The sequence below is a fragment of the Drosophila subpulchrella genome, chromosome X (genome assembly GCF_014743375.2).
Source record: "Drosophila subpulchrella strain 33 F10 #4 breed RU33 chromosome X, RU_Dsub_v1.1 Primary Assembly, whole genome shotgun sequence".
In the NCBI taxonomy this organism is placed as follows: Eukaryota; Metazoa; Arthropoda; class Insecta; order Diptera; family Drosophilidae; genus Drosophila; species Drosophila subpulchrella.
Window position 1 is genome coordinate 20874987 of NC_050613.1, and position 26379 is coordinate 20901365.

A 26379-nucleotide genomic window follows, 5' to 3' on the forward strand; every position below is an offset into this window, starting at 1 on the left:
AATCCTGCTCAATCGCCAATATCACAAGCAATTTGCTGAGCAGTAACATCCGGTACGAGGGGCAGTAAAGGATTCGACCAGGACAAGCAAACCGAACGGGGGAACATCGATGGCCCGCGACAGCTGGCCCTATCGATAGTAAAGTGCACACCACTAGCTCGTTGGAACAAAAAAAAAAAATTAGTATAAACTAAACGTAGTATAACCCACTAAACTAAACACTCATTAATGCGGAGATTCGGGGCGATTTGATGTCTGCGCTAGCGCCGCCAATTCCCTCAATGAAGAACGCGCTCCAGCCGGACAACTACAATGGGACTGGGACCGAGGAGGAGGCGTCGTCCGCGTTCCACGCGGAGATTGATCGCGTTCTCCGGAACAACAATGGCAATCAAGGTGGCAGCGTCAACGAGGGCGTCAGCGGGAGCGGGAGTGGCAGCGCCAGTGGTAGTGCCAGTGGAAGCGGCAGTGCCTCTGCCTCCGGATCAGGAGGCAATGAGTACATGTGGCTGCCCAGCGGGAATAAGACGCACGAGGCTGCGCAGGCGTTTGCCAACTCATTGCTGCTGCGCAACATGAACCATGAGATGGTCAAGGGGCAGGGGTCGGGACCGGGGCAGTTGGTGACCCAAAATCACCGGAAGGTGTACCAGTGCAAAGGTGAGTCCGCTGACTAGACCTTGACCTTGGTTCCGCCAACCACTCGATTCGATTCACACACACACAGCTGATCCGGTCAACATGACGTCCAATGGCGAGGACCTGCGCCTGTCCAAGATCATCCGCAGGCTCATCAACGAGACCAATCCCACCGTGGCCCTAGAGCTCTGCGCCAAACTGGACCAGGCCGTGCGCACGCCCATCAACATGGGCTACATGTCGTGCTCCTTCGTGTGGATACTGGAAAACATGCTCACCCTGTACAAGCAGTGCTCGCCTCCAGTTCTGGAGGAGTGCAGCAAGACCCTGGGTCTGATTGGCTTCCTTAATCGTAAGTCGTATCCCCTGTACGAGGAGTTCATTGTGAAAAACTACAGGAGCAGCAAGCGGATGCAGAAGTACTTGATCGTGGCCCTGCGCACCACACTGAGGTGACCCCTTCCCCACTCCTCCGTATGTTTTCATATTGTTTGTAACCCATCCCAATCCACATGCAGCTGCGACACCAAGTGCGAGCTGCATCTGTACGCGGACAAGATCATGCTGTTGCTAAAGGATTTCCTGGAGAATGCCGAGAGCGCCGACAGTTTCACCGCCGTCAGCAATACGCTGGTACAGTTCTCGGCCAGCTACGGAGACGCATTCGAGTGCCATTTCACCGACGTGGTGGACATCGTCATCGGCTGGCAACTGGAGGCGGGACAGCCCAGGCAGTTGAAGGCCCACTGTGCCCAGGTGCTGGAGCAGCTGACGCCGTACTTCAGCAAGCAGATTGACTTCAGCTACGGCCTGTTGGCCCAGTTTGTGGAGGACATTACAACGCTAGAGGAAGACGAGCCGGCAGCCACGGCAGAGCGTGTGGGAGCCTTCGCCGGCGCCTTCAACACGCTGCTCAAATGCTTGGCCCGCATGCAGATATTCGTGGGCATGCCACCCTGCGAGTGCATTGTCCAGATGGCCGTGGATCATCTAACCAAAATAATGCCCCATCTAGAGTTGCAATCGGATACGGATGCCTTGGTCAATATCAATGAGTTGCTCTGTATCTGTCTGCTGAACAACTTTGGTGGACTAGATCCGAGTACTTTGGAGCAGCTTCTGCTTTGGCAGCTTGAGCAGCTGCTTTGCCTGAGGGAGTCCCAGCGACAGAGTGTCCTGTATTTGCTGCTCTGCACCGTGAGAAGGTTGCGGGCCCGTCTGCCACCCAGTCTGGTTCACGTGATCTTTCAGTCCAATCCTTATCTGGCGGAGCTCAGGCGCCAAACGCCGGGCGGCAATGCTTACCGGCTGCTACTGCGCACCTGCCAGGAGACTCTGCTCATTCGGAATGTGCCCCTGCTGCAGCAGGCGTACAAATATCTCGTAGACGACATTGATGCCTGCCTGCTGCAGCTGCTGTCGACTTCACCCGCAACGGAGGAGTCCGAGAGGAAAGCCAGCGAGGCGGGCGTGCTCCTCGTCTTCCATCTGGCCGCTCTGTCTGCCCTGGCCAAGCAGACCTCTTCGATCATCGGCATGTACGCGTGTAAGCCATCGATTCTGGAGCTGCTTCTTACCAACTGCAGGGCCGACGAGATGGCGCTCTGGAGCAGTTACCCTGCCGCCCATCAAGCAATTCTGGGTCTGCTCGTGGTGCACTGTCAGGCGAATCACAACTTCCGCACCAACTCCAGTTTGCTTCGTGATCAGGAGCTGGCGGCGGAGAATACCTCGCCTACGGCAAACAGTTTCGCCAGCATCCTTCGCTTCCTGGACTCGGTTTTGCAACAGGCTGGCCAGCTGGCGGCCCAGAACCTGAGGATACTGTTGCAGTGGACGCAGATGCTCTTGAGTGAGTGCCGCGAGAAAGCTGATCTACTCATGGAGCAAGATAACTTTTTGGGGATTTGCCGCAACATTGCGGCTACCGCCTCCAAATGGACGCCCTTGGAAAGTGCTGCCTGTATCCAAACGGTCTTGGACTACGGGCCAGAAAGGCTTCGTCATCTGCCAGAGCTGCTGATCCTGTACCGCGATACGGCACTCCAACAGCTGCAGGTGCTCTCCACGAATGGCCATGGGCCCTATGCCCAGATCTACGCCCAGTTGCCATTGCATCTCACGCTCACCGGTGGTGAATCACCCATATCAGGGATGACCAGTAGACGTGTTTGCGTTTGGCAGCAGCGAATGAGTCAGTGCAGTGCGGTGCGCGACACCGTCTTCCGAGATTTCTTCGAACGGTTGCAGAAACCAGAGCAGGATTCGCTGATCCACAACCTGCGGGAGCTCTTTGTGCGCAGCTGCCAAGTGGGACCGCAGGATGAGCGGCACGAAAAGCTGGCGCAGTGCACAAAGCGCTGCCAGAGATTGGCCACCGCCTGGCTGCAGTTCGAGGCGGCCAGATACTGTGTGGATCAGCGACTCCGCACGACGCTGGGGAAGCCGCAGGAAACGTTCCTGGGATTCGAGGCCATCATCATGCGGCACGCCAGACTGCTGAGTGGCTGTGCCAAGGAGATGGAGCGCTCAGCCCTGGACACCCTGTCGTTGGAGCAGCTCTTGAGCATGCAGGGAAATCTGAGTCTGCTGCTGGGTTTTCTCGATGCGCTGGAGAAGCTTATCTACAACGCCGCCGAGGGCAGCGCCTTTGCTCTGCGTCCGCCGGAGAAACCAGTGGCGGCCTTCTTCCGCTTGAATAATCCCACCTGTCAGTCCTGGTTTAATCGCATCCGCATTGGCGTGGTCATTATCGCCATGCATGTGCAGCAGCCGGAACTGGTTATACGTTATGCCCAGGTGAGTTACCTCTGCCGGGCATTCATTTTCATTGTAATATTAGTTTCGTCTATCCTTTGTAGCAAATTCTGCACACCCAGAAGGCACAAGATGCCACTTATAGCCAGGCTATCGTTTATATGGCCTGGGCCTGGGTCAGCTGCCAAGAGGCGGACTCCCTGCGAGGTCTGTGCCTGTGGGCTCGTTCCAGGAGCAGTAAGTCCTACCAGTGGCTATTGTGTGCGGCGGATCAGGCGGCCGGGAAACGGGAATCGGCACTTGCCGGCTACAGGAGTGTTCTGGCCGAGGAGGAGCATCAGCCCGAACTAGAGCCGCACACGCGACAGTTTGTCCTGGCCCAGATGATGCAGTGCATGCAGGACATGGGCCAATGGTCGCAGCTGGTGGAACTGAAGCAGCAGCAACTCACGCGGCCCGAGGACCGAGAACTGAATCCCTTCCTGCAACGCAGCAATGTTGAGGTGAATGCTCTGGAACGGCTGCTGGCCAGGGCAGAGGAAACATACTCCTCCATGGACGAATTCGGAGGAGCTCTGCAGCAGTTGAGCCTGTGGCCAAGTAACTGGGAGGAGTCTGGATCAGTGAGTGCCCTGGGCGGACGTGCCAGCTTCTCATCCGCCCATGTTCGCCAACGTACGGAGGATATTGTACTGTCAAAGCTGATGGACGAACGTTGCGTGACGGATCAGGCGAGGAATCTACTTGACAACCAGTGGCGAGACAGCCTGCTGAACCCCAGTTTCGATCAACGATCTTGCAGAGAGCTGACTCTGTTGCGACATATAGTGCAGGGTGTCAGTAGCGGTCAGGAGTTGTCCCTGCTTCCGCTTTCCGCTGAGCGATGCCAAAGCCGCTCCAATCCCATCTCCAGTGCCATTTTGATGCGCTGCCTGGCGTGGACGCAGTTGCTCCGTCAGCATTGCGCACCCGGCAGTTGGGAAACCCTCTGCTTGGACGCAGCTGCCGCAGCGCGAGAGGAGGGAAATCTTCAGCTTTCGGATACTCTGCTGACACAGTTCTTTGGTCAGCCGCTGGATGAGATAGTCGGACAGTTTTCACAGGAGGAAGGAGTGCATGCGGACAATCCGGAGTTGCTTCGCGGTTACAGTGAGGTGGTCAAGTGCCTGCATCTCCAGCAGCAGCAACAGCAGACGCAGTGCTGCGATCTAAGCTCATCGATTGATGTGTGCGCTTCCCTCTGCCTGAATACTCAGAGGAGCAGCCACCAGCCGGCCATGGGTGCGGATCTCCTGCTCACCCTCTCCGACTGGATAGCCGCCAGGACGTGCAATGGTTTGGTAACCAATCAGTCGCCGGCTCTGATCCAACTGCTGGACCAGCTGCCCGAGTGTCCGCTTACCTGTGGCCCCAGCCAGCCGCTGGCCATCCCTCAAGCGGAGCGTCTGGTTGCCCGCCTTGTGCATGCCAGCCTAAAGCAGCGTCCCAACTGCGAGGAGGCACTGATTGCCTACGGCAACTGGTGCTATCGCTGGGGTAAGAAAATCGTGGACAGCGGCTGTGTGCTTAGCCAGGCGGATGTGACGGCCCTCAGCCAGGCATTGGACATTTCCCAGCCGTTGGACAATGAGCAACTGGGTGAGCTTCTGCAGGCGTTGAGCATGGAACAGCCGCCGGCAAACTGTGTAGAGGTGTGTCCGGAGGCGGCGCGTGCCCGTGATGATGAGGCGGCCAAGAACTGTCTGCGCCGGCTGAGTTTGCTGGCCGATAAGCCGCCTGAAGTGCTGGATGCCATCTTGCTGATTTGGCGACGGGCCATAGCCAACACATATGACTACTACAAGGATGCGGCACGCTCGTACTTCCAGTACCTCAGCTTGAAGGCGGGTTCCGGTCCGGAAAAGTCAAGCGTAGATGGAGCCGTACAGCAGCGGGAACGTTTCCATGTGGACGACAGCAATATGGTCACGACAACGCTGCGACTGCTCCGCTTGATTGTAAAGCATGCCAGCGGGTTGCAGGAGGTTTTAGAGCAGGGACTGCACACCACTCCCATCGCTCCCTGGAAGGTGATCATTCCGCAGCTATTCAGCCGTCTGAATCACCACGAACCGTATGTGAGGAAGAGCGTTTGCGACCTGCTTTGCCGCCTGGCCGAGAGTCGTCCCCAGCTGGTGATCTTCCCGGCAGTCGTGGGTGCCAATAGGGAGCAACAAGATGCAGCCGCGCCGCCGGCAAACACACCACCGACTACAGAGGATGCCTGCTGCTATGGCTATTTGCTGGGAGAACTCTCGAAGCAGGCGCCGGAGGCAGTGCAGCACGTGCAACTGATGGTGAAGGAGCTGCGCCGCGTGTGCTTGCTGTGGGACGAGTACTGGATCCACTCGCTGGCCCACATCTACAACACGTACGTCAGTCGGGTGAGTGCGCTGGCAACGGAGTTTCGTGCGGACGATCACGAGGGCAAGAACAATCGCTTCAATGTCTGGCGGCCGCAATTGCTGGCGGATCTGGAGGCCCTGGCCGCCCTCACCGCTCGTCCGGCGGAGACTAGCTACGAGCGAAGTTTCCGAAAGCGATTTGACGGCCCCATACGTTCCACTGTGGAGGCATTGCGCACTCGTCGCTATCCAGAGGCGTGGGACAAGCTGAAGCAGCTCTACCACATTCTTCAGGCTAACATGATCAGGGGCACCGGCAGCACGCTCAAGATGCAGAGCCTCAGCCCGGTGCTGTGTGGCATTGGACGGATGCGAATCTCCATGCCCGGTCTGGATGCCCACGGGCCGGATGAAGATCAGGTCTACATTGAGAGCGTCGAGGGATCGGTGTGCGTGCTGCCTACCAAGACGAAACCCAAAAAGGTGGCCTTCTACGGCAGCAATGGCCAGCGCTACACCTTCCTGTTCAAGGGCATGGAGGATCTCCATCTGGACGAGCGCATTATGCAGTTTCTGTCCATCTCGAATGCCATCATGGCCTGCCGAAGTGATGCGCCCGGCAACGGATGCTATCGTGCCCACCACTACTCGGTGATCCCGCTGGGTCCGCAATCCGGACTGATTAGCTGGGTTGACGGAGTCACCCCGCTCTTCGCGCTCTACAAGAAGTGGCAGCAACGACAGCCGCAGGTTACGAGCAAAACTGGAGCCGGTGGTGGTGCCAATGCCACGCGACGTTTTACGGATTTGTTCTATAGCAAACTCACCCCACTACTGGCCAAGCACAATCTGCAGGTTAGCGATCCTCGCCGCCAGTGGCCCATCTCCGCCCTACGCCAGGTGCTTGCCGAATTGTCCCAGGAAACGCCCGGAGATCTGCTCGCCCGGGAGCTGTGGTGCCAGGCGGGAAACGCCGCCGAGTGGCGACTATCGGTTCGTCGGTATGCCCGCTGCATGTCGGTCATGTCGATGATTGGCTATGTGATTGGACTGGGCGATCGGCATTTGGACAACGTGCTCATCAACCTGGGAAGCGGCGATATCGTGCACATCGACTACAACGTTTGCTTCGAGAAGGGACGCACACTGCGCATCCCCGAGAAGGTGCCCTTCCGTCTCACCCAGAATCTGGTGCACGCCCTGGGGATCACCGGAATCGAGGTAAGATTGCCTATATACATACCATTATATATTGTATCAGTTTCACATAAGGGTTTTCGAAATTTTCAACAAATCTGTTATGGCTTTAAAAAAAAAAACAGCTCTTAAAGATAATATTCACTTTAATTGCTATCATCTCAACATATTACCACCAAGTCAGGTGATCACTTCGTGGCCTTCGGCTTGATCTCCTGCTGGTAGCCCGTGGAGGAGGAGGTGGCCTCCATGCGGTGCTTGCTGTCCGCCGGTAACTGATCCTCGCACTGCCTCGCTGTCCGGCAGCATAGTGTCTGGGCATAGGCACGCCGGAAGCCGGAGTTCTTCCACGAGTAGATGATCGGATTCAGGGCAGAGTTGGCAATGGCCAGCGAGAATGTCGTTTTGTAGATCATCGAGCTGCTTTGGCAAATGCTGAACAGCTGGGCAATGGCCACACAGAAATACGGCAGCCAGCAGAGTGTGAAGCAGCCCATGATGAAGACCACGATCTGGACACTCTTCCAGTCCGGATGGAGCAGCAGACTCCTCATGGTGGTGGCCTCGTCCGTGTTGTAGACCACCGACTGGCGCAATCGCTGTGCCTGCTTGGAAGCCTCGCGCATGATCCGCCAGTAGACGAGGAACATGCAGATCCAGATGATCACAAAGCCCGGCGTGATTACCCCGGCTATGTAACCGGGCGAGAGGACTTCATCGAATTCACAAGCCTGCGCCTCGGGCCATCGATTCCAGAACACGGGAATCAGGGCCACCACGGCACCCAGGCACCAATTGGATATGATGATGCTATAGGCAACCCGACGAGTCATGTATCTGTGGGAGGATTAGGAGAATGAGCAAGGGGTTAGGTGGGTTTTTCCCACATAGAGATTGTAAACAATCACCCTCAAAATATGTGTGGATTGTTGACCCTTTCATGAAGTCTCTCCCTTAAAACGTGAATCAACAATCCCGAACTCTGAACTATACCAATATTCGAATCATTTGACTATGATACGTATATAAGTAGAGTAAATACTACTAGAATCCTTATTGTTTAGATATCCGAAATAATCGTCATAAAATCGATTTAGATTAAAGAGCCTTTCATGAACACTCTCTTTCAAGTTATGAATCAATCTATACTTTATACCAATGTTTATTTAAACATATGATACATATTGGGTTAAACAGAACAACTTAGTAACTCAGTTATACCAGATGCTTTGAAATGTTTAACGCGTTGAATCATTGATCTAGCTTGATTGACCCAAACCACTTACCTTCTGTAGTGCAGGGCATAAACCACTGCTATATACCGATCCACTGCAATGGAGATCAGGGTCAGCATGGAAACGCAGCAGGCGCAGATGAGCAGGAAGAAGCGCAGCAGGCAGGGAGCTCTCATGGCGCCAATGTCTGAGCCCATGTAGAAGACCAGGTGGTAGGGCAGAGCCAGTCCCACACAGAAATCGGAGACAGCCAGCGAGAGGATGAACAGGTTGGAGATGACCGATCGCAGGTGGCGGCAGGTGCGCACCGCCACAATGGTGAGGATGTTGCCGCCCAGGATGAGGGCGAACAGGAGGGCATTGATGATCAGCCAGAGGAGATGGCCGGGACCCAGGCTGGTTGTCTGAAGACTCCGACCCGTGACCGTTGCATTTCGCTGCTCATTTTGCCACAGGATGGTTACACCTAGATCCAATGGTGTCGGAGAGCTTTGATAATCCCAGGCGGGCGATGAGGTGCTGGAAACTGACATGACACACGATGTGGAAAACGAAGCGCACGCGACGCCAGTGGGGAACTATCTGGCAACCGTGGGAGCCGAAGCTCTGCGGTTTTTGGCCAGGACTTCGGCTCGTTTCGGATTCAGATACAGATTCCAAATGGAGTTCGGCTGGAACCGTGGGCGTCGTTTGTTTACGTTTCGCTGGTGGCTCTACGACATTGTCACCGCCAGTTAACTGATAACGCGGCCAGATCCAGCGTGAGAACCGCAATCCGTCGATAAGCCCGCCACTTTCGACCGGCTCTGCAGGCCCAACCAGCCACCCAACCATTCACCCATCCACCAATTGAACCACTCGAAACACCCATTGTGCTGCCCAAAACCCATCCATTGCCCCAGAGCATTTCGAGTGGCCGGACTCCCGGGCCCGATGAATGGCCAAACAGATCGCTGGGGGTTTTACCAGATTAGCCCAGCTCCGCAGACCAAAATAGAACGATAAAAAACCCTGTGGCAGTAACTCGAATACGTAGTAAAAGATTCGCAAATACATCTTTGATTGGATCTATCGATTCTCTTCTGTAAATTAAATGTAAGGAACGTATATTATAAGTCAATGGCTGGCAAACTGGTAATATTACCTAAGACCTTGTAAAACTAGTAGGTGCTATAAAAGTACACCTAACGTTTAACCATAAAATATCAATAACAAAAATGGATAGGTATAGCCTAGGCCTCCCATTTCAATGCATGGGTTTTTAAAATCCGATAACAGGTTACACAATTGAAAGCAATACCCACATATTTAATCTTTTCGATGGATGAAATTTAATCGATTAGATTATTAGATAGAAGTATTAGATATTAGAAATATGTACATATATATTCAAAGCACATAGGTACATTTTAAGCTTTAAAATTTAGAATTTAATACTAGCAGATGCGATATAACATACATGGGTTCTTCTGATTCATCTTAAAGTGTCACGGTCATGATAGAATTTTATCAGCTATCTGGCAACAGATGACATATTTTTAGAAGTACCCACCCGTATCAATAAGCCATGCACTTTTTGCTTGTTTGACTTTCGACACATTGCTGGTGGATCGAAACAAGCCATGTGGGGTATGTTGGAGAAACATCTGAGAATTGCATGGCCAAATGGATAAATCGGGGTAAATCTGAACCCTTTTAGATATAGATATATAGATATATGTACATGGACAGTCTAGGGGCTTATCACATAAATTACGGCCAATCTACAATTGTAAAGAGCGATTAGGTTCGATGCCAGTAGAGGTCGTATATGTAGAACATGGTTATGGTTTGGGTTTGTTTCTGTTTCTGGTTTGGGTTTGCGTTCCCATAAAATAAGCATTGCTAATATATCGAATCGTATATCTGTGCGCTGTACAACAGATGGAAACGGTTCCGCCGTACGTTTATGGATCCCTATGTCCCATTTATGGGTGTAATATATTTGTTTATCCATAGATATCACCGCCATTAACCATAAATCCCATCGTCTTTTGCAGGGCTCCTTCCGGTTGGGCTGTGAATACGTGCTGAAGGTGATGCGCAAGGAGCGCGAGACTCTGCTCACCCTGCTGGAGGCCTTCGTCTACGATCCTCTGGTGGACTGGACTATAAACGACGATGCCCAGGCCCTGCGTCGATCCCTGAATGCCAAGCACCAGCAGCAGGCAGCAGGAGGAGGAGGAGGAGCATGTGGTCCGGGTGGCGGAGATCTCAAGTGCCACAAGAAGGACAAGAACAAGGGAAAGCCACACGATTGGGATGCCAAGCGACAGCACTTCCTGAGCAAACTGGGTCTGCTGCAGAAGTTCTGGGTCACCAACAAGTGAGTAGCTCCGTCATTTCTTTAACTTCTGAGGGTATACCTCACTAGGATGTTTTCTTAAAAGCTAAAGTATACTTAACCTCCCAGTTGATTAACCAACTTTCTTTTCATTTGCCAGAACAGACATGATGCTGCAGTTGCAGGAGATGCAGCAGGAGGTGGGCAACCTGCAGGAGGCACAGGACAAACAGCTAGTGGCCGAGCAGGAGCTCGTGGAGCTCAACCAGCGCAGTGCTCTCATCGCGGAGATCAAGTCGCTGGGCACGGCGATCGAGAGCCACAGCTTCAACACGGCCTCACTGCGTCATGCAGTGCGCCGTGGTCACTCGGAGGCCCTGGCCTCGCTCAGTGCCGAGCGAATGGCGGATTTTGGCCTGGTGCAGTGCCTCCTGAGCACCTACGGCCAGTGCCTGCAGCCGTATCACCTGACCGAACTGCACTCCCAGCTTGTCCAGCTGCAAATGGAGTCGGATGGCGAGAATGCCAGGGAGTTTGCTGCTCTGGCGGAGGCTCTACAGCTATCCGGATTCGACAGCATGCGCAGTCAGCTGGATGAGCTACTGGGCCGGCTGGACGAGCTGGCGCTGCAGAGCTCGGAGCATCTGCAGCAGTATGCGGCGGTCATGAACTTCTTTCCGGAGCAGAGCCACCGCCAGAATCTGTTTGTTCGCTTCCACGACAGCTATGCAGCGTACATTCAGCACGGAGGCTCCGGCAGCAACAACAGCAACTCGTCATCCAGTTCGATTATCTGCACGGCGGATGTCCTCGGCGTTGCGGATGCCTTGGAGGCCGCTTGGGTGCGGCTCAGTTGCCAATTGCATGAGTCCTCGCAGCGCTACGCCGCCAAGCAGTCACAGGCTCTGGCCCTGGGTGCACCCACTCCTGCTCTGCTGGCCATGATTGGCCAGAGTGGCTGCAGCCTGCTGCTGCTGAAGACCAGCCTAGTTCGCACTTTGGATCGGGCTGGCGCAGCATTCGCCGCCTACGAGCAGGTGGCACTAGCTAGCCAGGATGAGGGACTGCTGCAGCATCAGCTGCACTTCATCCACCTGGTGCGCTCCATGTGCCAAGGCGTTCTGGCGATGACCGAGCAGGAGGATCTGCACTTAAATCAAATGGAGAGCCTTCTGTCGGCGCTGTCGCATCTAAAGCAGATCTTTGAGTACGATCTGCCAGCCAGTATATATCGGTTGCTCCTACTGCAACCCAATCTTGGCCAACTGAGTGCATTGTGCCATCTCAGTGCCGCCAGTCTGGGACAGCTGTATCTGGAGGCCACGCTCGAGAAGGATCAGCAGCCGGACGAGTTTCCAGCGGAGCGCAGATTTCTACTAACTCTGCAGCCCGCCTACGAACAGTTCCAGATGGCCTCCAACGCGTTGGGTTCGCTAGTAAGAGGCGTAAAGATGATGCTCGAGGATGTCCACGATCCGTTAATGGTGGGTGAACAATATTTTGTATTTTTATGGGTTTAACTGATAGTTTTTTCCTTCAGGAGCTGGGTCTTTTTAAGTCCTGCCAATTGGAGCTGGACGACGAGTGCTTTTTCAGCCTGGTCAGTGAGGCATTAGAATCCAGCCGAAGCTGTGATGTGCGCGAAATGGCACGCCCCGTTGTGGCGCTCGTCCGACGCCTCCAGGCGGAGAGTTTGGCGGGTCTGCTGCCGCTCTTGGCGCGCAACTTCTACACCGCCGTCGGCCCGCAATGCCGACCCACGGCCAACTGTGGAGTGCTGGGGGATCCGGCCCAAGCGGATCACCTGTGCGAGGGTCTGTTCGTCTCCCTGCAATCGGACGGAGGCCTGCAGCAGCAGCAAGCGGAAATATCGCTGCTCAACCAGCAACTGGAGCTACACACCCTGGCCGCCTCCGCCCAGTATTGGGCCTATTCGGATGCACTGGGCGCTCAGTTGCGCTGTGGCAACCACATCGTCAACCGCCCCAAACTGGCCGCCTTCATTGGCGAAAGTTGGCAGGAGTTGGACCAGAATCTGAGGGCCCTGCAGCAATTGCAAAGCGGCCTGGAATCGCAACTGAGCCAACTGCAGACGCAGCGGAGTAACTGGAATCGCAATCACATAGACAACCTGTTGCGCACTAAGCAGTGCCACAACCAGCGCATGATGGCCCATATTTCGGTGGTGCGACAGCTGGCGGATGCAGCAAGAGCCGTGTCCCGCCTGGAACAGCATGCCGGAGCTCTCGGCGAGGAGGGGCAGGCACATGTGGAGCATTTGGAGCAATGGCTAGCCTCCCATGGACAATGGCAGGCGAGCAGCTCGAGGATTAGCGCCGTGGAGCAGGCCATCGTTGAACTATTGGATCCCGAAGGCGCCATTGATTCCTACTGGCTGGAGAATGTGCACGGGCTGCTGGAGGAGCATACCTGCAAAGTGCAGCGGGAGATTGCGGCACTGGAGGGCGAGCAGCAGAGCAAGCATCGTTTCATTTGCACCCTGCTCAAGGAGACTCTGGTGAGTGGTTACCAAATGGGGAACTAAATCTTCGATTTCTAAATTCTTACATTTTTCCCGACACACAGCGCCTTCAGGAGAACATGCCGCGCTTCCATGTGCGCAGCCTGTGCTCCGAGGCCCAGGCGCAGGGCCAGGGTAAACTGGTGCCCGCGGATGTGCAGCTGCTTTGCGGCCACCTACGCGACTGCCAGCGCCTGGTGCAGGGCCTCTTCCTGCGGCTGCAGGAGCTGCGCAAGGATCTCTGCGCCGAGCGACGCGTACTGCAGCCGACTGTGCTGCAAAACTGGCAACAGCAGCTGCAGCTGATCCTGGCGATGGCCAACCAGGAGGTCGACGAGTTCTACAAGAGCTTGGATGACTTTCTGCAGCACGCAGGCGAAACCGACTCCTACGAAACCTTTACGCACACCAAAGGTGAGCAGAACAAACCACGAATCCTTGGCGGAAGGGTTTCCAATCTATCGAAATTTGATTCGCCCCCAGGTGGCAGTAATCTGCACGAGCAGAAGCGCAATGCGTACGGCGTGTCCGTGTGGAAGAAAATCCGAATGAAGCTGGAGGGTCGGGACCCGGATGGCAACCAGCGCAGCACCGTCGCCGAGCAAGTGGACTATGCCATTCGCGAGGCCACCAATCTGGACAACCTGGCCGTCCTCTACGAGGGCTGGACGCCGTGGGTCTAATTCTCCACACTGGTCGGCCGCATTTTTGGGCTTTTGACATCACCACGCATCACAACACTCGGAGCGGAGAGACTACATTCAACATTGGGGCTAACTCTGGACCGGATCCGACCTACGGATCGGATCTCAGGATCTCCTCCGGACTATAAGCGGTCGCAGCCTGACGGCAGACGACTCCCCAAAGGCCGTGGCAGAACCAATTTGGCCGTCGCCACATCTCAACCAAGTGTAGTTGCTTAAAAACGATAGGAAACGAAACGACAAACAGACGCGGAGTGCAGTGGCTCGGGAACCGGCGGACTGGCCGAACGGATCTCGTGCCCTCTTGGATCGCATCCAGCATTCCGAGTGGACATAAAGAGTAGCTGGCCGGATGCCCCGGTTCAGCAGCAGGACCTCAGTAGCAGCTCATATGTATGTAGCTCCCGATAAATATGATCTGGGGATAACGACCTTACATCGGATTCGCTATTTTCAAGGTTTCACATTCGCAATTTACGTTATCCGGTCTCCGCCTTTTGGAATACTGTTGTGCGATTTTTATATTCGATTCGATTATACTATATATATTTACGCCGTGCCGGATCTGTTTTAGTTATATGTTAAGCCAATCTTAGTTTTTTTTCCCCCACATAAGTGCAAAATTGTTGTGTAAGCCGATGATTAAATTGTGTTACCAAATTATCCGTAGCCATATTAAAACTATATATACACACGCCCCTATATAATCGAGATGCCCCTTTATAGCCGATGTGGTGGGCTTGATCGATATCAACGCCCCCCGTTATCGTTTTAGTTATTTCAATAAACGCAATGCTGAATATAAAACATTGACCTTTTCAATTCCAAGGGAGGTAGACTGTTGTGGTTTATATAATCACTCATTTATTTTCTAAAGTTCTTCACGTTTTGCTTCCGTTTTACTTGACAATCGTTATCCTAAATCGTTTTACTTGCTCTATTCGCTTTGGTTGGTTATAAAAGTTCAAATATTTTTTGTTTTTTTTTTTCTTTACTTCGATAAGTTACCAATTTTGCCATCGGGATACAAAAAACCATTTCTCGAATATGGGGGAAATTTGCATTCAAATGTTACGCTTATCGCTTTTATTTTGGAGTGAAATCAGTTGTATCCTCAATCGCTCAATGCAACGCTATAGTTATACAGTTACAATTCATATATATATATATAATATACATATACAACGTTCTATATATGCATGGTGTATGGGGGGGGGGGGGTGTATATCTGTACAGTACATTAAAGTATAACATTTACAAAATAGTTCTTACGTGCTGCCGCCGTCGCTGCTGTTGCTCCGGTTGCTAAGGAAACTTTGGCGGATCATCGACGCAATCTTCGCTGCGATCCGGATATATATGTATTGATGAGCAAGGATAGTAAACATAATGGGTAGTAAAATTTACATACAATAGTCGGTAAACAGTAATCAGTAGTAATGATAATAAACGCACGGCTTCTACGTGACCCATGCCCATTGTAAACGATGCAGTATTTATATCATTTCATATAAATGAATCTGATACTCGGCCGCTTCATCGTCTACAAACGGCTTACAATGTCAACGGATATCGGATATATGGCCGGTTCGAAGCTTTCGACAAATAAAAAAAAAAAATACAATCGGATTTGTCCTCAGCTTTCGTTTGACCAGAACTTCACATTGACAAATTACAAATATTGGCGAATATTTCAAATATTTCTCATTCGATTTCTGTCAATTTTAAAATTTAATTTTTTTTTTTGTTTAAACAAAAACACAAACAAAATGTTGATAACAAACATGTATATAAAAAACTAACTAGCCGTAACTAATGGATAAACACAAAGAGAGTTGATAGCGAATTGTTAAACAAGTCTTAAATTACACCGAAAATGGGGGAAAATCGTTTTCTATCTTCGTTACTTTTCATTATTATTTGTTGGTTTTTAAGATTTTAAGTTTTCTTTTTGGTTGCTTTGCTTTTCGTTTGTTTCTAATTTAGCATAATTATTAATAGTATTTGTTATTGTTATTATCTTGTGTGTGTGTGTGTGTTTTCCTCCTTACGCTTGTGTTTATCCTATTTTAGTCCTGTTTAAAATAATAAATACATACATATACATTACAATTACAATTACATCATTATCCATAGTACAAAATATAAAATTTAACATCACATTGGTTGACATTCTTTTGTTGGTTGGTTGGTTGCTTCGCTTTACACTCCTCCCGTCATCAAAATCTTCTGGTTGTTGCTTCTTGTTGTAGTTTTTGTGGGTTGGTTGATTTCGTTACTTAGATCATTCTTTTATTATTATTATTATTATTATTATTGTTATCAATATTATCATGTTGCCAGTTTAGCATTGTAAATTAATTTGTTTCAATTGATTTGTGTGTGTTTGGGTTCCATCAGCAGTCGATCGGTCGGTCGGTCGGTAGGTCAAATGATCGATGGCTCGATCCCACTTCATAGATCAGCATTTTGTGGCATAGCCTCTCCCATCCTCTATCTCAATCCTATACGCTCTACGCTCTACGCTTTTTTAGTTCAAAGCTCCAGCTCATCGCGATGGTGAACAGCTGGAAAGTAAGGTGTATTATGGATAAGAACTATCTAACTCAAGAAGGTTATAGGTAAGGATCATGATATATAATATTATAATGACCTTGGTGCTATGTCACTTTTGCATTTGACTCGCTGACTTGCTGACATGCAACTTACGTGCTCAGTTTTTGGTCACTGGGCCTGGGACCTCCATCCCAACCCAGAAATTATACCCTCTTTCGCACCGCGTCCAGCTGGCCAGTTCCAGTTCCATTCCTGCTCCATTACCCCTCCTCGCTTGCATAACGCACCACACAAACAACTCGGCGAGCTCTGCAAAGATAGCAAACAGAAATCTCAGTTTAATTGCAACCCGAACGTAACTAATAACTAATTCCAGGTTACATCCCAATTAGTGGACTTACCTGGTGAGGATTACTAATCTCCAGGATGCTCGGGACAGGAGCGATTAACCTCAAACCAACGGTCGATGCATCTACAGTGGATCATAAAGCAAACGAATTGTTATTAGCCTTCTGGCATTCAGTGGAGATAAAGGATAGAAGTGCAACCCCCCCCTTTATGTGAGCATACTTATTTTTAAATCTATAACCCCAACGGGGGGTGAGTTAAGTGTAAAATTCAAACTAAGGCACTCCTCAATTTTTCGTTATTGACTCTTTGTAGTCTAGGGTTTTTATTTCGCTTTGCGGTTTACAGAGTTTAGGTATTCTTCCTCTTTAATGGTCACTTTCGTGATTACCTTAAAAATAAGATACCCAAATCCATACTAAGCAGGTAAAATAAAATAAATCCACTTTTTCAATAAAACATATGGTATCTTAATATATTTTATGAATTTTGTGCATTAAATAATTCTTAGTTTTTAAAATAAGTTCGGTTTTTCAATATTAAAATGATCTTACAGATCTTTCCTTTTCCTCAATTTTTAATCAGTCTTTATAATGCATACTATGACATGATATCGTATAGCTTAAGTTTTATTATTATTTCCTTAACTTCAACCCTGATCTTGCAAACCCTCCCTTTTCCCTTAGCTTTAACTCACCCTTTGTGATATATAATATGTATTGTATCGTATAACTTCCATTTTATCAATATTTCCTAAATCTCAACCTTCTGTTCGGGTTTTCGCTAGTATAATGATCTTGCAAACCTCCATAAATGATCTCAACTCACCCTTTGTGATATATGCAGAGACATGGCAGCCGAGCGATGGTATCTCCCGGACTCAGGTCTTCAAGGCAGATGACGCACTCGCCCTTGGCGTCCGACAAAACGTCCTCTGAAATGCGACGCATTGGAGGTAAATAAATATGGGTATTCTAAGAAATCGGGGGACTAGGATAATGTAAACAGTATACCGTTATATGAGAGTCGTGGTTTCGTTAGGCACATAACTAAATGGCATTCAATGTCGTCCGGCAACACAAACTTATTGCACACGGGGCACTTGATACCTGTAAGTATTCGGGGGAATTCGATGGGGTTTTCAAATTACAGTTTACAAATCGGAGACTACGCCCCAGATGGTACGTGTGCTCACCATTGAAGGACCAAATGTGCGATGGAAGCGAGGTGGCCGTGTAGACACGGCCTATCCCATTGGCGGATGTGGCGGAAGCGGCCAGGGCGATGCTCTCGGCGATATTGCCACCGGTCATTGACATGTCCTGTAATTGGGAATTATCGAAGTATTATTAGGATCTCTTTGAAATATATACGTATATACTCATATAACTAAGGGTAGTAATGGTGTTCTATTCAAAACCTGTAATAGTAACTAGCTAACCTATCGTATTGGTCATCTTAGTTTGGAATATATTATTTATAAGATATACCATCTGATAATTTGATATTCTTCTTTCGTAACTTTAAAAAAACCTTTGGAATATCATAAGTTAATACCAAATATGTGGGATTTTTAGATTTAAATTGACCCATTAGGAAATTCATAATATTGAATATACGTTTCTTTTAACATTAACATATATAATCTATATATTAGTTATGGTAAAGATCTTATACGTATACTAGGGAAAAGGGTTAGCTGAGTTCTTGGATTTGATTGAGTGACCTTTGGTTTAGTAAAATGTTATGTGATAAGAAATATATATCATTAAAGGACTTTAAGTGTACCTAATATTGAATATATATATTTTTTAACATTAACACGATTAAGTGATAGATCTATATTATTTTTTGTGGATATATAAGTAAGGGGAAATATGTTATACTTATACTAGGAAAAAGGGTTTGCTGAATTCTTGGATTTGATTGAGTCATTAAAGAACTTTAAGTATGGCATACATTATTTAATTTGGTATTCATACTATGAATTAATAATTTCCTATATTATATTATATCACTGATAATGAGTTCCCATAGACTAAACTAAGCTAAGCGAAGCTCTCCCCTGATAAACAACCCTCCTGACCTTATATCATTAAAGGACTTTAAATATGGTATACATTATTTAATTTGGTATTCATACTATGAATTAATAATTTCCTATATTATATTATATCACTGATAATGAGTTCCCATAGACTAAACTAAGCTAAGCGAAGCTCTCCCCTGATAAACAACCCTCCTGACCTTATATCATTAAAGGACTTTAAATATGGTATACATTATTTAATTTGGTATTCATACTATGAATTAATAATCTCAAATACTATATTATATCACTGATAAAGAGTTTCCATAGACTAAATACGCAGCTCTCCCCTGATAAACAACCCTCCTGACCTTTGGATTATCCAATTGCCGAGTTAAATAGCTACACTATTGCATGTGATATTGAGTTCTGCTGCTTTGGTGGGCAATCCCCACCAGGATGCCGGATGATGATGATCACTCACCCTTATGGAATCGCCTAGGGTGCGCCTCTGTTGGATGTAGGATTGCGTGGCGGAACCATTATTGTTCCCGGCTGCCGGGAAGCCGCTGTTGCTGTTGCTGTTCGCATTGGCGTTCCCGGAGACGGAAACGGAGACCCCGACGGCGGGATGTCCGTGCGCGGCATGCGGATGCGAGTGCGGACTGCTCCCAGATGAGGTGATCGAGCCCTGTTGCTGCTGCTGCTGCTGCGACTGCTGCTGCTGGATATCCGGCACAGAGCTCAGACTCCGCGCTCGCTGGCGATCGATGGACGTGGAGTTCTGGTTGTGGTACACCTGCAGGCCGGGCAGCGTGCGCAGCAGATTGAATCCCTGGCCGGCGGTATCATTGCCGCCGCCGCGATTCTGGCCGGGATTAGACGAGGGCTGCTGGTCGGCGGCCCCGGTCGAGCTGCTCGAGAATGTCCTGGAGCGTGGGCTCTGTTGGCCACTTGTCGCCGGAGTGCTCGCCTTTTGACCCATAGATGATGATGATGATGGTGATGGTGATGATGCTCGATCGGATCCTTTGTCCTCCTCCTACCACGCGGCCTCTAGCTCCTCATCCGCTTCGTTCGGCGGCGCCTCCTACTCCTCCTCGGCGCGTCCTCTTTGTCTGCTCCTTCGCGTGCAAAAACGGAGCAGACAACAATAGCAAACAATGCGATGTGCGATGTGCGATTTGCGATGTACGGATGATAAATGCGGTCGGTTTTTTGTCGCTCGGATGATAAGTGTGTGTGTTTGACCGAGTGTAAGTGTTCGTCTGTGTGTGTGTGTGTGCTGTGCCTCTGTGTTTGTGCCAAAAGTGCGGGTGTTCAGGGCGGGCAGGGGGCAGGGGGCGGGGCCTGGGGGGTGGCAAGGACGGGGGGCGGTCGGTCGTTAATCGGTGCGTAGTTGAATCGCGATTGTTATTGTTGCTGCCCCGTTATATTGCAGCGCCCGCTGATTGAAGGGATTCCGGGATTCTGGGCTACTGGATTCTCTGGGATACTGGATTCTCTGGGATTCTGGATGCGGATTCCGCTACTAGCTGCTCCTGCTCCTGCAACTGCAACTGCCACTGCCACTGCCACTGCTCCAACAATCCAACTGCAAATTTCAATCCAACTGCTATGCGGTACGCCACTGCTGCTCTCGCCGACTAAAAAAAATAGGTGTGACGCGACACGACGCTGCTGCCCAATCTGCCTTGATTACACTCTCAATTTAAATGACCGTTTTTCATATTTTTTTTATTTTTTTATACATTACATTAAAAGAGTTTCTCGATATCAACAGAGGCGTTAGTCCAATTGGATAGGCCAATCGATTGTCGTCGGCTAGTGTTCTAATAAGAATGGTGCTGGCAATGCATCGGCATTTAGCAAGGACGCGAACCTCGCTAGATAGTATATTTTGGTTGATTTGTTTTATGTATTATTAAAATACTGTTATTCTGTTTTAAAACGTAGTACCTTTTCATTGTTTGAAGGTTTATTTCTAAGAATAAGTATACATAAAATATAAAACTAAATTATACAAGGCGGGAACACTGTTTTCCTCTACCAAGATATCTTTCTTTCTCATTTTAGTTCAGCTTTTAGGAATACAAAATATTACAAATTTACATTCAAATGAAAATACTTAGTTAGAACGCTGTTTTCCTCTACTTATATTTATTATATTTTTCTATTCAAGTCATTAATATATCAAAGGATGTAAATAGTTAAAAGGTTTCCTTAAATTATATTAAAATTTCCATTTAATTTTTCTCTTAAAAGCTTTGTATGCATAACTTGAAATTGTTCTTATTTGTTAAAACAATAACTTTACTTGATTTACTGTAATAAATATATAATTTTATTAAAATTCAACACCTACGTTCACTGTACCGAGACCATACCGTGGCAAACTGCAAACGGTCACACCGCAGACTTATCGATAGGATTAGGATTATTGGACTGTTGAAAACAGAAACACAATTCCAATTGGATCAAAAACAAGGAGTCACCACAAATCCACGAACAAACTGGGATTTGCATGTGCCCCCCGCGGAGCAGGAGATTGCAGCAGGAGCAGCAGGCGTGGCATCGGGACTAGGACTCACTGGGCCAACCGAACCGACTGCGGCGACGTCAACAATATTGGTACAGTGGTGACTGGGCTTGGGACACCACAGCCACAGCAACAACCACAATGAGCTGGTTTGAAAAGGCCAAAACGGTGCTGATTGAGGCGCTGGACATCCAGGACGATGACAGCAAGGCGACGGAGAAGGACACGACGGTGGCAGGCGCTGCGGACGAAGGTGGCGCCACAACTGGGAGTACCGCATCCTCGGAGGCAGCGGGTGGAGGCACCGCTGCCACGCCCGCTTCAGACACGCCCACTTTCTTTGACAATCCCCATGCCAACGAGATGGTCACCATTCCGCCCACGCCCACTTCCGTGCCGGGTAGCAGCGCCTACGGCAAACGCCAATCGGCCACCTCGGATTCGGTGGATCTGCTTTCCTCACCAACATCGCCCATCTCGCCCAGCGGCGAGGAGCCGTCGGTGGCCAAGCGCCTGTCCGAATCCTCGCTGGAACTCATCACGGCCACCACGGCCAGCGAAATGGAGATGTCCCCCGACACGGAGCCCTCGCTGCCCGACAGCATTGTGATCATTGCCAGCAATGACACATCCGACAATGCCGAGGGCGATGGCGAGGATGACGACGACGACGAGGGCACGCAGCTAGAGCGGCATATGGAGGATCACCTAAATGGTGGGTGCAATATCATCCTTTCCTCCTAAAAACCACTTCCTAACGCACTTATTTTTCCCCTCCTTGCAGACTCCACCAAAACCATGAAGGCTTTGGTCCTCAGCGACATTCAGACAGCCGGCAATGCCGACTCCGATTCCACGCAGAGCTTCGAGGACATCCAGCTGCAGATGAGCCACAAGGGCAAGTCGCCCGCTCCCGCCAAGGCGGAGGTGGTGGACCAGAGCTATTCGTCCACCTCGTCGGACATCGAGATCATCTCGAATCCGAATGGCGACTCCAGCACCAACAGCACCACCACGCGCACCAGTCCGCAGAAATTCAAGGAGCTGGCCGGCGGCAAGGTGGGCCTGAAGGCCAAGGGCCATCACCGCGAGCCCTCGGAGATCTCGCTGCTCTCAGAGGACTCGCAGTCGGAGCTGGACAAGCTGGTGCAGCGTATCAGCGAGCTGAACCAGGTGATTGAGGCGCGGGAACAGAGACTCTTGCAGTCGGAGCGCCAAAATGCCGAGCTCCTGGAGCGGAACCAGGAGTTGCGAGCTCGGGTCGAGGCGGCGGCCAATAGCGCCAACAGTCCGGATGCGGCGGATGCTGTGCAGCGTCTATCGGCGCTGGAGAAGAAATTCCAGGCCAGCATTCGTGAACGCGATGCCCTGCGCATCCAAATGAAGAGCCTGCGCGATGAGCTGCAAAATAAGATACCAAAGGATGAGCTGGCCGAGTGCAACGAGATGATTGCCGGCCTGCAGTCCGAGGGCGAGAAGCTGTCCAAGGAGATCCTGCAGCAATCGACGATCATCAAGAAGCTGCGTGCCAAGGAGAAGACCTCGGACACGCTGCTGAAGAAGAACGGCGAGCAGATCTCGCTGCTGTCCAGCGAATCGGAGCGCCTGAAGAAATCCCTGGCTGCCAAGGAGGAGATGGAGCGCACCCAGATCGAGGCGGTTTGCCGGATGACGGCGGAGAAGAAGCGTGTCGATGAGGAGAATGCCGAGGGTCGCAGTCGCATCGAAGATCTGCAGTCCAGGCTGGCTGCCCTGCAAGCCAGCTTCGATGGTCTGAAAGGAGATCTCCAGAAGCGTACGCGACTGGAGCAGGATAGCCTGCGGGCCGAGCAGCAGGAGTATGTGCAGCAGGTGTCCGATCTGCGCGAGAAACTCCGCCTGGCCGAGCACAGCCTGGCCAGAAGGGAGCAGCAGATGCGCGAGGAGAACCGCCAGCTGTTGCATCGCCTCGAAGCCGCCGAACTGCGGGCGGAGAGCTCCACGCAGGAGCTGGGCGCCACCACCACGCCGCTGATCCGCCAGATCGAGTCGCTGCAGCGCACCCTGGATCAGCGATCCGCCGGCTGGAATCGCGAGGAGCAGCAGCTGCTCCAGAAACTGGACGACTCACAGGTGCAGCTGCGCTCACTGCAGCAACTGGAGTCCGTGCAGGGTGAGAAGCAGGAGCTGCTGCGCACCCGTTGCGGCCTGCTGGAGGAGAAGCTGTCGAGTGCGCTGATGGAGGCGGAGGCCGCAAAGATGGCACTGCGTCAACACGACCTTGAGGCGGACAGCAGGCAGAGCGATCACAAAAAGTGGGTCCATATATATATATCTATTCGATTTTCTCCTTGTAATATCATCTCCCATCTTGTTCCGACAGGCAAATCAGCCAGCTGCAGGAGGAGCTTAGGCAGCAGCAGGAGCAAATTGCGAACCTGGAGCAGCAGTGCCAGCGGCAGAAGGCCGAGACGGAGCAGAGCAAGCAGCCCAGCCGGTTAACCGTGGAGGCGGTGAAGGCCAGCAGCGAGTTGCAGCCCCAGTTGCAGATGCAGTTGCCCAAGTCCCAGGCGCCACTGCGCTCCTCGCCACCGCTTAGCCTGGCGGATGACAGTGCCTCCAACGAGGAGGCCCTGGGCGGCATCATCGACTGGCAGGCGGTAATTGGTCCTCACCCTTTTGTTAATAAACCTCTTAAAGTTTCAAATTTTATTCTAAATCCAGGATGACCTCGATTGCGCTTCCAACTCGGGCCGCCAGCCATCGGGCATCATCCAGGGCGTGCACCTGAGCTTCCTGGCAGCCAACACCAGCACCCTGGAACACCTGCAGGCGCTGCTGAAGCAGCGTGATGGTGAGCTGACCCACCTGCAGTGGGAATTATCGCGCCTGCAGGCGGAGCGCAGCGTTCTCGACGGCGAGATATCCAACCTGACCATCGAACTGGAAACGGTAGGAAAAAACTCCTAGAGTTACAAAGGATAACTATAGCTTATTGTATCACATCCCTTCTAGATGAAGGATAAACTGCAGGTGTACGAGGTGATGGAGAAGGGATACGAGGACCTCCAGCATCGCTACGACGCCCTGCTGCAGATGTACGGCGAGAAGGTGGAGCGCACCGAGGAACTGGAGCTGGACCTGACCGAGCTGAAGACGGCCTACAAGCTGCAGATCGACGAGCTGCTGGCCGCCCCGCCGCCCAATCTGCAACGGCCGGCGAAGCCGACATGATTGCCGGAGCGCAGGATCGTCTCCCTGCCCGAGTTGCCATGTCTGCGGCGTACGTGGCCACCGTAACGTTCCCCCTCCGTCGCCCATTCCCAGTTGCAAATGTATTATGCTTTATATGCTATATAGCTACTTATCGGTTAGCCAAGCAAGTCCGGGGAATCCACTTCCACTTCCCCATCTCCATCTCAATCCCCCACATACCATGTACATGCGAGTACATATCTATGATTTGCGTATGCTGACACCTTCTAGTTATATTATGAATTGATCGATTGTGATAATTTAATTTATACTTATATATACATAAAGTTATCGTCTATGACTATGTACAAAACTGTTTCTGTTCCGAGCAGTTGGCCAGGCGGTTGTGACACAGCAGCAGCAGCATCAGCCTCTTGCGAATAAATCAAATATATGTATATCATTTAATACAGAGAGTAATCACAGCGATTCCGCATCCGATTTCCTTAGGATCTCCTTAATGGCCTGGGTGAGAGGGAAGACGGGTTTCTGGTTGCTTGCCAAGTTTGGCAAGTAGCTGCATGCATTCCTGAGATCATCACTGTTCAGTGAGAAGACCATGACGCCACCCAGATGCAGGGATTTTACATAGCTGGCCTTGCAGGCGATGCTCGTTTGGTTTTCGTAGGAGATCCACTCCTGCAAAGCGCTTAGATAGGGCGAACAGGTCTCAGCGTCGTAGGAGAAGGTGGGTTTGAAATACTTAGAGGCGCACTCGCAGGTTTCCGAGAGTGTGGTGAAGCCCAGTTGGCCGCATTTGCCATAACCGGAAGCAGGAGCTCCTATGCGGTGGTTTAGGGGATTCACCAACCTGTTTTTTGGGGTTAAAGAGTGAAATTAGAGGGTGTAAACAATTTGTAAAAGGTTCTAGCTACTAACGTAAAGGAGTGTCCATAGGTGGGCAGACCCACCACAAGTCGCTGCGGCTCCAGACCGCTCTTCAGCCACCACTCCACCGTGTAGTTGATGTTAAACGTGGCCATTAGGGAGCGCTCCTGGGAGCGGGCATAAAGTGGAGCATTCAGGCCCGTGAAGGGTGTGTCCTCGCGATAGAAGTGAAAATCATAGGCCATCAGATTGACATAGTCCGCATACATATTCAGCTCCCGGATGTCATAGGCATAGAGGGCGATTCCCTCGGGAGCAGCCACCGCCAGCGAAAGGATGTCATTCGTTCGCTTCTCGCGCCGCCACTCCGTCCTGATCTCGTAGAGCAACTGCGAGAGATGCATTCGCTCGCGGTCGTAGGCACTCGGAAACTCCCAGTCCAGATCGATGCCATCCAAACTGGGATAGGTGCGCAATATTTCCCGGAGGGAGCGTAGAAACACCTTGCGCATTGCATGGTTCGCCACCATGTGGGCGAACTGGCGGCCGCTGTCGGCGCCTCCGATCCAGAGAAGCAGGTGCACCTGCGGATGGGCAGCCCGGAAGGAGCGGCTGTCGTTCTGCAGCACCTGGATGAGGGAATCGGGCAGGACTATGGTGGCATTGCTTAAGATGGCGGGTCCGATATTGATGTGGGTGCACAGATCGCCGGGAACATCCAGAAGGCTGAGATTTTCGGTTCCGCCGCTGGCATAGTAGCACACCAGTCGCTGCTCCACTTGGCCCAAGTCCAGTCTCTGAGTTCCCATTTGGAGTCCCAAAAATCCCGGGTTGATGTACCCCATTAAAAGGCACAACAAAGAAGTCAACAAAACACTCCAGCAGATCAAAGTTCGCAGGCCCCATTTCCGGTGGCTCCGCTCCTGGGCTGCGTTCTCCAGTTTCTCGTAGCTCCCCATCTTTTCTGGTATTCTGGAGACTCACATCTGCGCGTTAATTCATTGAATATTATTATTACTGCTGTTATCAAAATATTATCACAAAAAACAATGACGACCAGGGCTGGAATACTTCCAAAATCACTG

General features: G+C 50.9%; 5 protein-coding genes across 8 annotated transcripts; 2 read left to right on the plus strand and 3 right to left on the minus strand.

Moving 5' to 3' along the window:
* Positions 1–131: 131 nt before the first annotated feature.
* LOC119557103 (serine/threonine-protein kinase Smg1) lies at positions 132–14567 on the plus strand. Of its 2 annotated transcripts, XR_005220039.1 has the most exons (10): positions 132–660; positions 728–1091; positions 1158–3438; positions 3501–7001; positions 10252–10577; positions 10696–12019; positions 12076–13053; positions 13122–13470; positions 13540–14153; positions 14219–14567. XR_005220039.1 is itself a non-coding variant. In XM_037869680.1 (9 exons), the coding sequence occupies exons 1-9, from the start codon at positions 252–254 to the stop codon at positions 13737–13739; spliced, it is 9732 nt and encodes a 3243-aa protein (XP_037725608.1). In that variant the 5' UTR covers positions 132–251; the 3' UTR covers positions 13740–14567. The 2 variants fall into 2 exon arrangements, 1 of the variants encoding a protein (XP_037725608.1); XM_037869680.1 differs by having other exon boundaries at positions 13540–14567.
* On the minus strand, positions 7093–9205 carry LOC119557104 (histamine H2 receptor). Its single transcript, XM_037869681.1, has 2 exons — positions 8264–9205; positions 7093–7814 (listed from the first exon to the last, which is right to left on the minus strand). Exons 1-2 carry the CDS (start codon positions 8743–8745, stop codon positions 7166–7168), a joined length of 1131 nt encoding a protein of 376 aa, XP_037725609.1. The 5' UTR covers positions 8746–9205; the 3' UTR covers positions 7093–7165.
* Positions 14568–15862: 1295 nt separating the features above from the next.
* LOC119557105 (E3 ubiquitin-protein ligase znrf2) lies at positions 15863–20519 on the minus strand. 3 transcript variants are annotated; one of them, XM_037869683.1, is made up of 8 exons: positions 20450–20519; positions 19178–20382; positions 17860–17986; positions 17678–17773; positions 17493–17598; positions 16718–16788; positions 16470–16625; positions 15863–16327 (listed from the first exon to the last, which is right to left on the minus strand). In XM_037869683.1, the coding sequence occupies exons 2-6, from the start codon at positions 19676–19678 to the stop codon at positions 16731–16733; spliced, it is 888 nt and encodes a 295-aa protein (XP_037725611.1). In that variant the 5' UTR covers positions 19679–20382; positions 20450–20519; the 3' UTR covers positions 15863–16327; positions 16470–16625; positions 16718–16730. The 3 variants fall into 3 exon arrangements, with proteins under 3 accessions (XP_037725611.1, XP_037725610.1, XP_037725612.1); XM_037869682.1 differs by having other exon boundaries at positions 19178–20488; XM_037869684.1 differs by having other exon boundaries at positions 16414–16625; positions 19178–20488.
* A 592-nt stretch (positions 20520–21111) lies between these two features.
* Positions 21112–24774, plus strand: LOC119556631 (TATA element modulatory factor). The gene is made up of 5 exons (XM_037868956.1): positions 21112–21947; positions 22017–23526; positions 23595–23871; positions 23936–24163; positions 24227–24774. Exons 1-5 carry the CDS (start codon positions 21374–21376, stop codon positions 24443–24445), a joined length of 2808 nt encoding a protein of 935 aa, XP_037724884.1. The 5' UTR covers positions 21112–21373; the 3' UTR covers positions 24446–24774.
* Positions 24703–26353, minus strand: LOC119556632 (chitinase-3-like protein 2). The gene is made up of 2 exons (XM_037868957.1): positions 25346–26353; positions 24703–25277 (listed from the first exon to the last, which is right to left on the minus strand). The coding sequence occupies exons 1-2, from the start codon at positions 26251–26253 to the stop codon at positions 24887–24889; spliced, it is 1299 nt and encodes a 432-aa protein (XP_037724885.1). The 5' UTR covers positions 26254–26353; the 3' UTR covers positions 24703–24886.
* Positions 26354–26379: the final 26 nt, after the last annotated feature.

Excerpts from the sequence above, each read along its gene's own strand:
- LOC119557103 (XM_037869680.1), top strand. The coding sequence starts at position 252 with ATGTCTGCGCTAGCGCCGCCAATTCCCTCAATGAAGAACGCGCTCCAG. Across the intron at positions 1,092-1,157 it reads GCCCTGCGCACCACACTGAG|CTGCGACACCAAGTGCGAGC; the intron begins GTGACCCCTTCC and ends ATCCACATGCAG. Across the intron at positions 3,439-3,500 it reads TGGTTATACGTTATGCCCAG|CAAATTCTGCACACCCAGAA; the intron begins GTGAGTTACCTC and ends TATCCTTTGTAG.
- LOC119556631 (XM_037868956.1), top strand. The coding sequence starts at position 21,374 with ATGAGCTGGTTTGAAAAGGCCAAAACGGTGCTGATTGAGGCGCTGGAC. Across the intron at positions 23,872-23,935 it reads GCATCATCGACTGGCAGGCG|GATGACCTCGATTGCGCTTC; the intron begins GTAATTGGTCCT and ends TTCTAAATCCAG. Across the intron at positions 24,164-24,226 it reads TGACCATCGAACTGGAAACG|ATGAAGGATAAACTGCAGGT; the intron begins GTAGGAAAAAAC and ends CATCCCTTCTAG.
- LOC119556632 (XM_037868957.1), bottom strand. The coding sequence starts at position 26,253 with ATGGGGAGCTACGAGAAACTGGAGAACGCAGCCCAGGAGCGGAGCCAC. Across the intron at positions 25,278-25,345 it reads ACCTATGGACACTCCTTTAC|GTTGGTGAATCCCCTAAACC; the intron begins GTTAGTAGCTAG and ends CCCAAAAAACAG.
- LOC119557104 (XM_037869681.1), bottom strand. The coding sequence starts at position 8,745 with ATGTCAGTTTCCAGCACCTCATCGCCCGCCTGGGATTATCAAAGCTCT. Across the intron at positions 7,815-8,263 it reads TATGCCCTGCACTACAGAAG|ATACATGACTCGTCGGGTTG; the intron begins GTAAGTGGTTTG and ends ATCCTCCCACAG.
- LOC119557105 (XM_037869683.1), bottom strand. The coding sequence starts at position 19,678 with ATGGGTCAAAAGGCGAGCACTCCGGCGACAAGTGGCCAACAGAGCCCA. Across the intron at positions 17,774-17,859 it reads GCACATTTGGTCCTTCAATG|GTATCAAGTGCCCCGTGTGC; the intron begins GTGAGCACACGT and ends GAATACTTACAG. Across the intron at positions 16,789-17,492 it reads CTCTGCATATATCACAAAGG|ATGCATCGACCGTTGGTTTG; the intron begins GTGAGTTGAGAT and ends GATCCACTGTAG.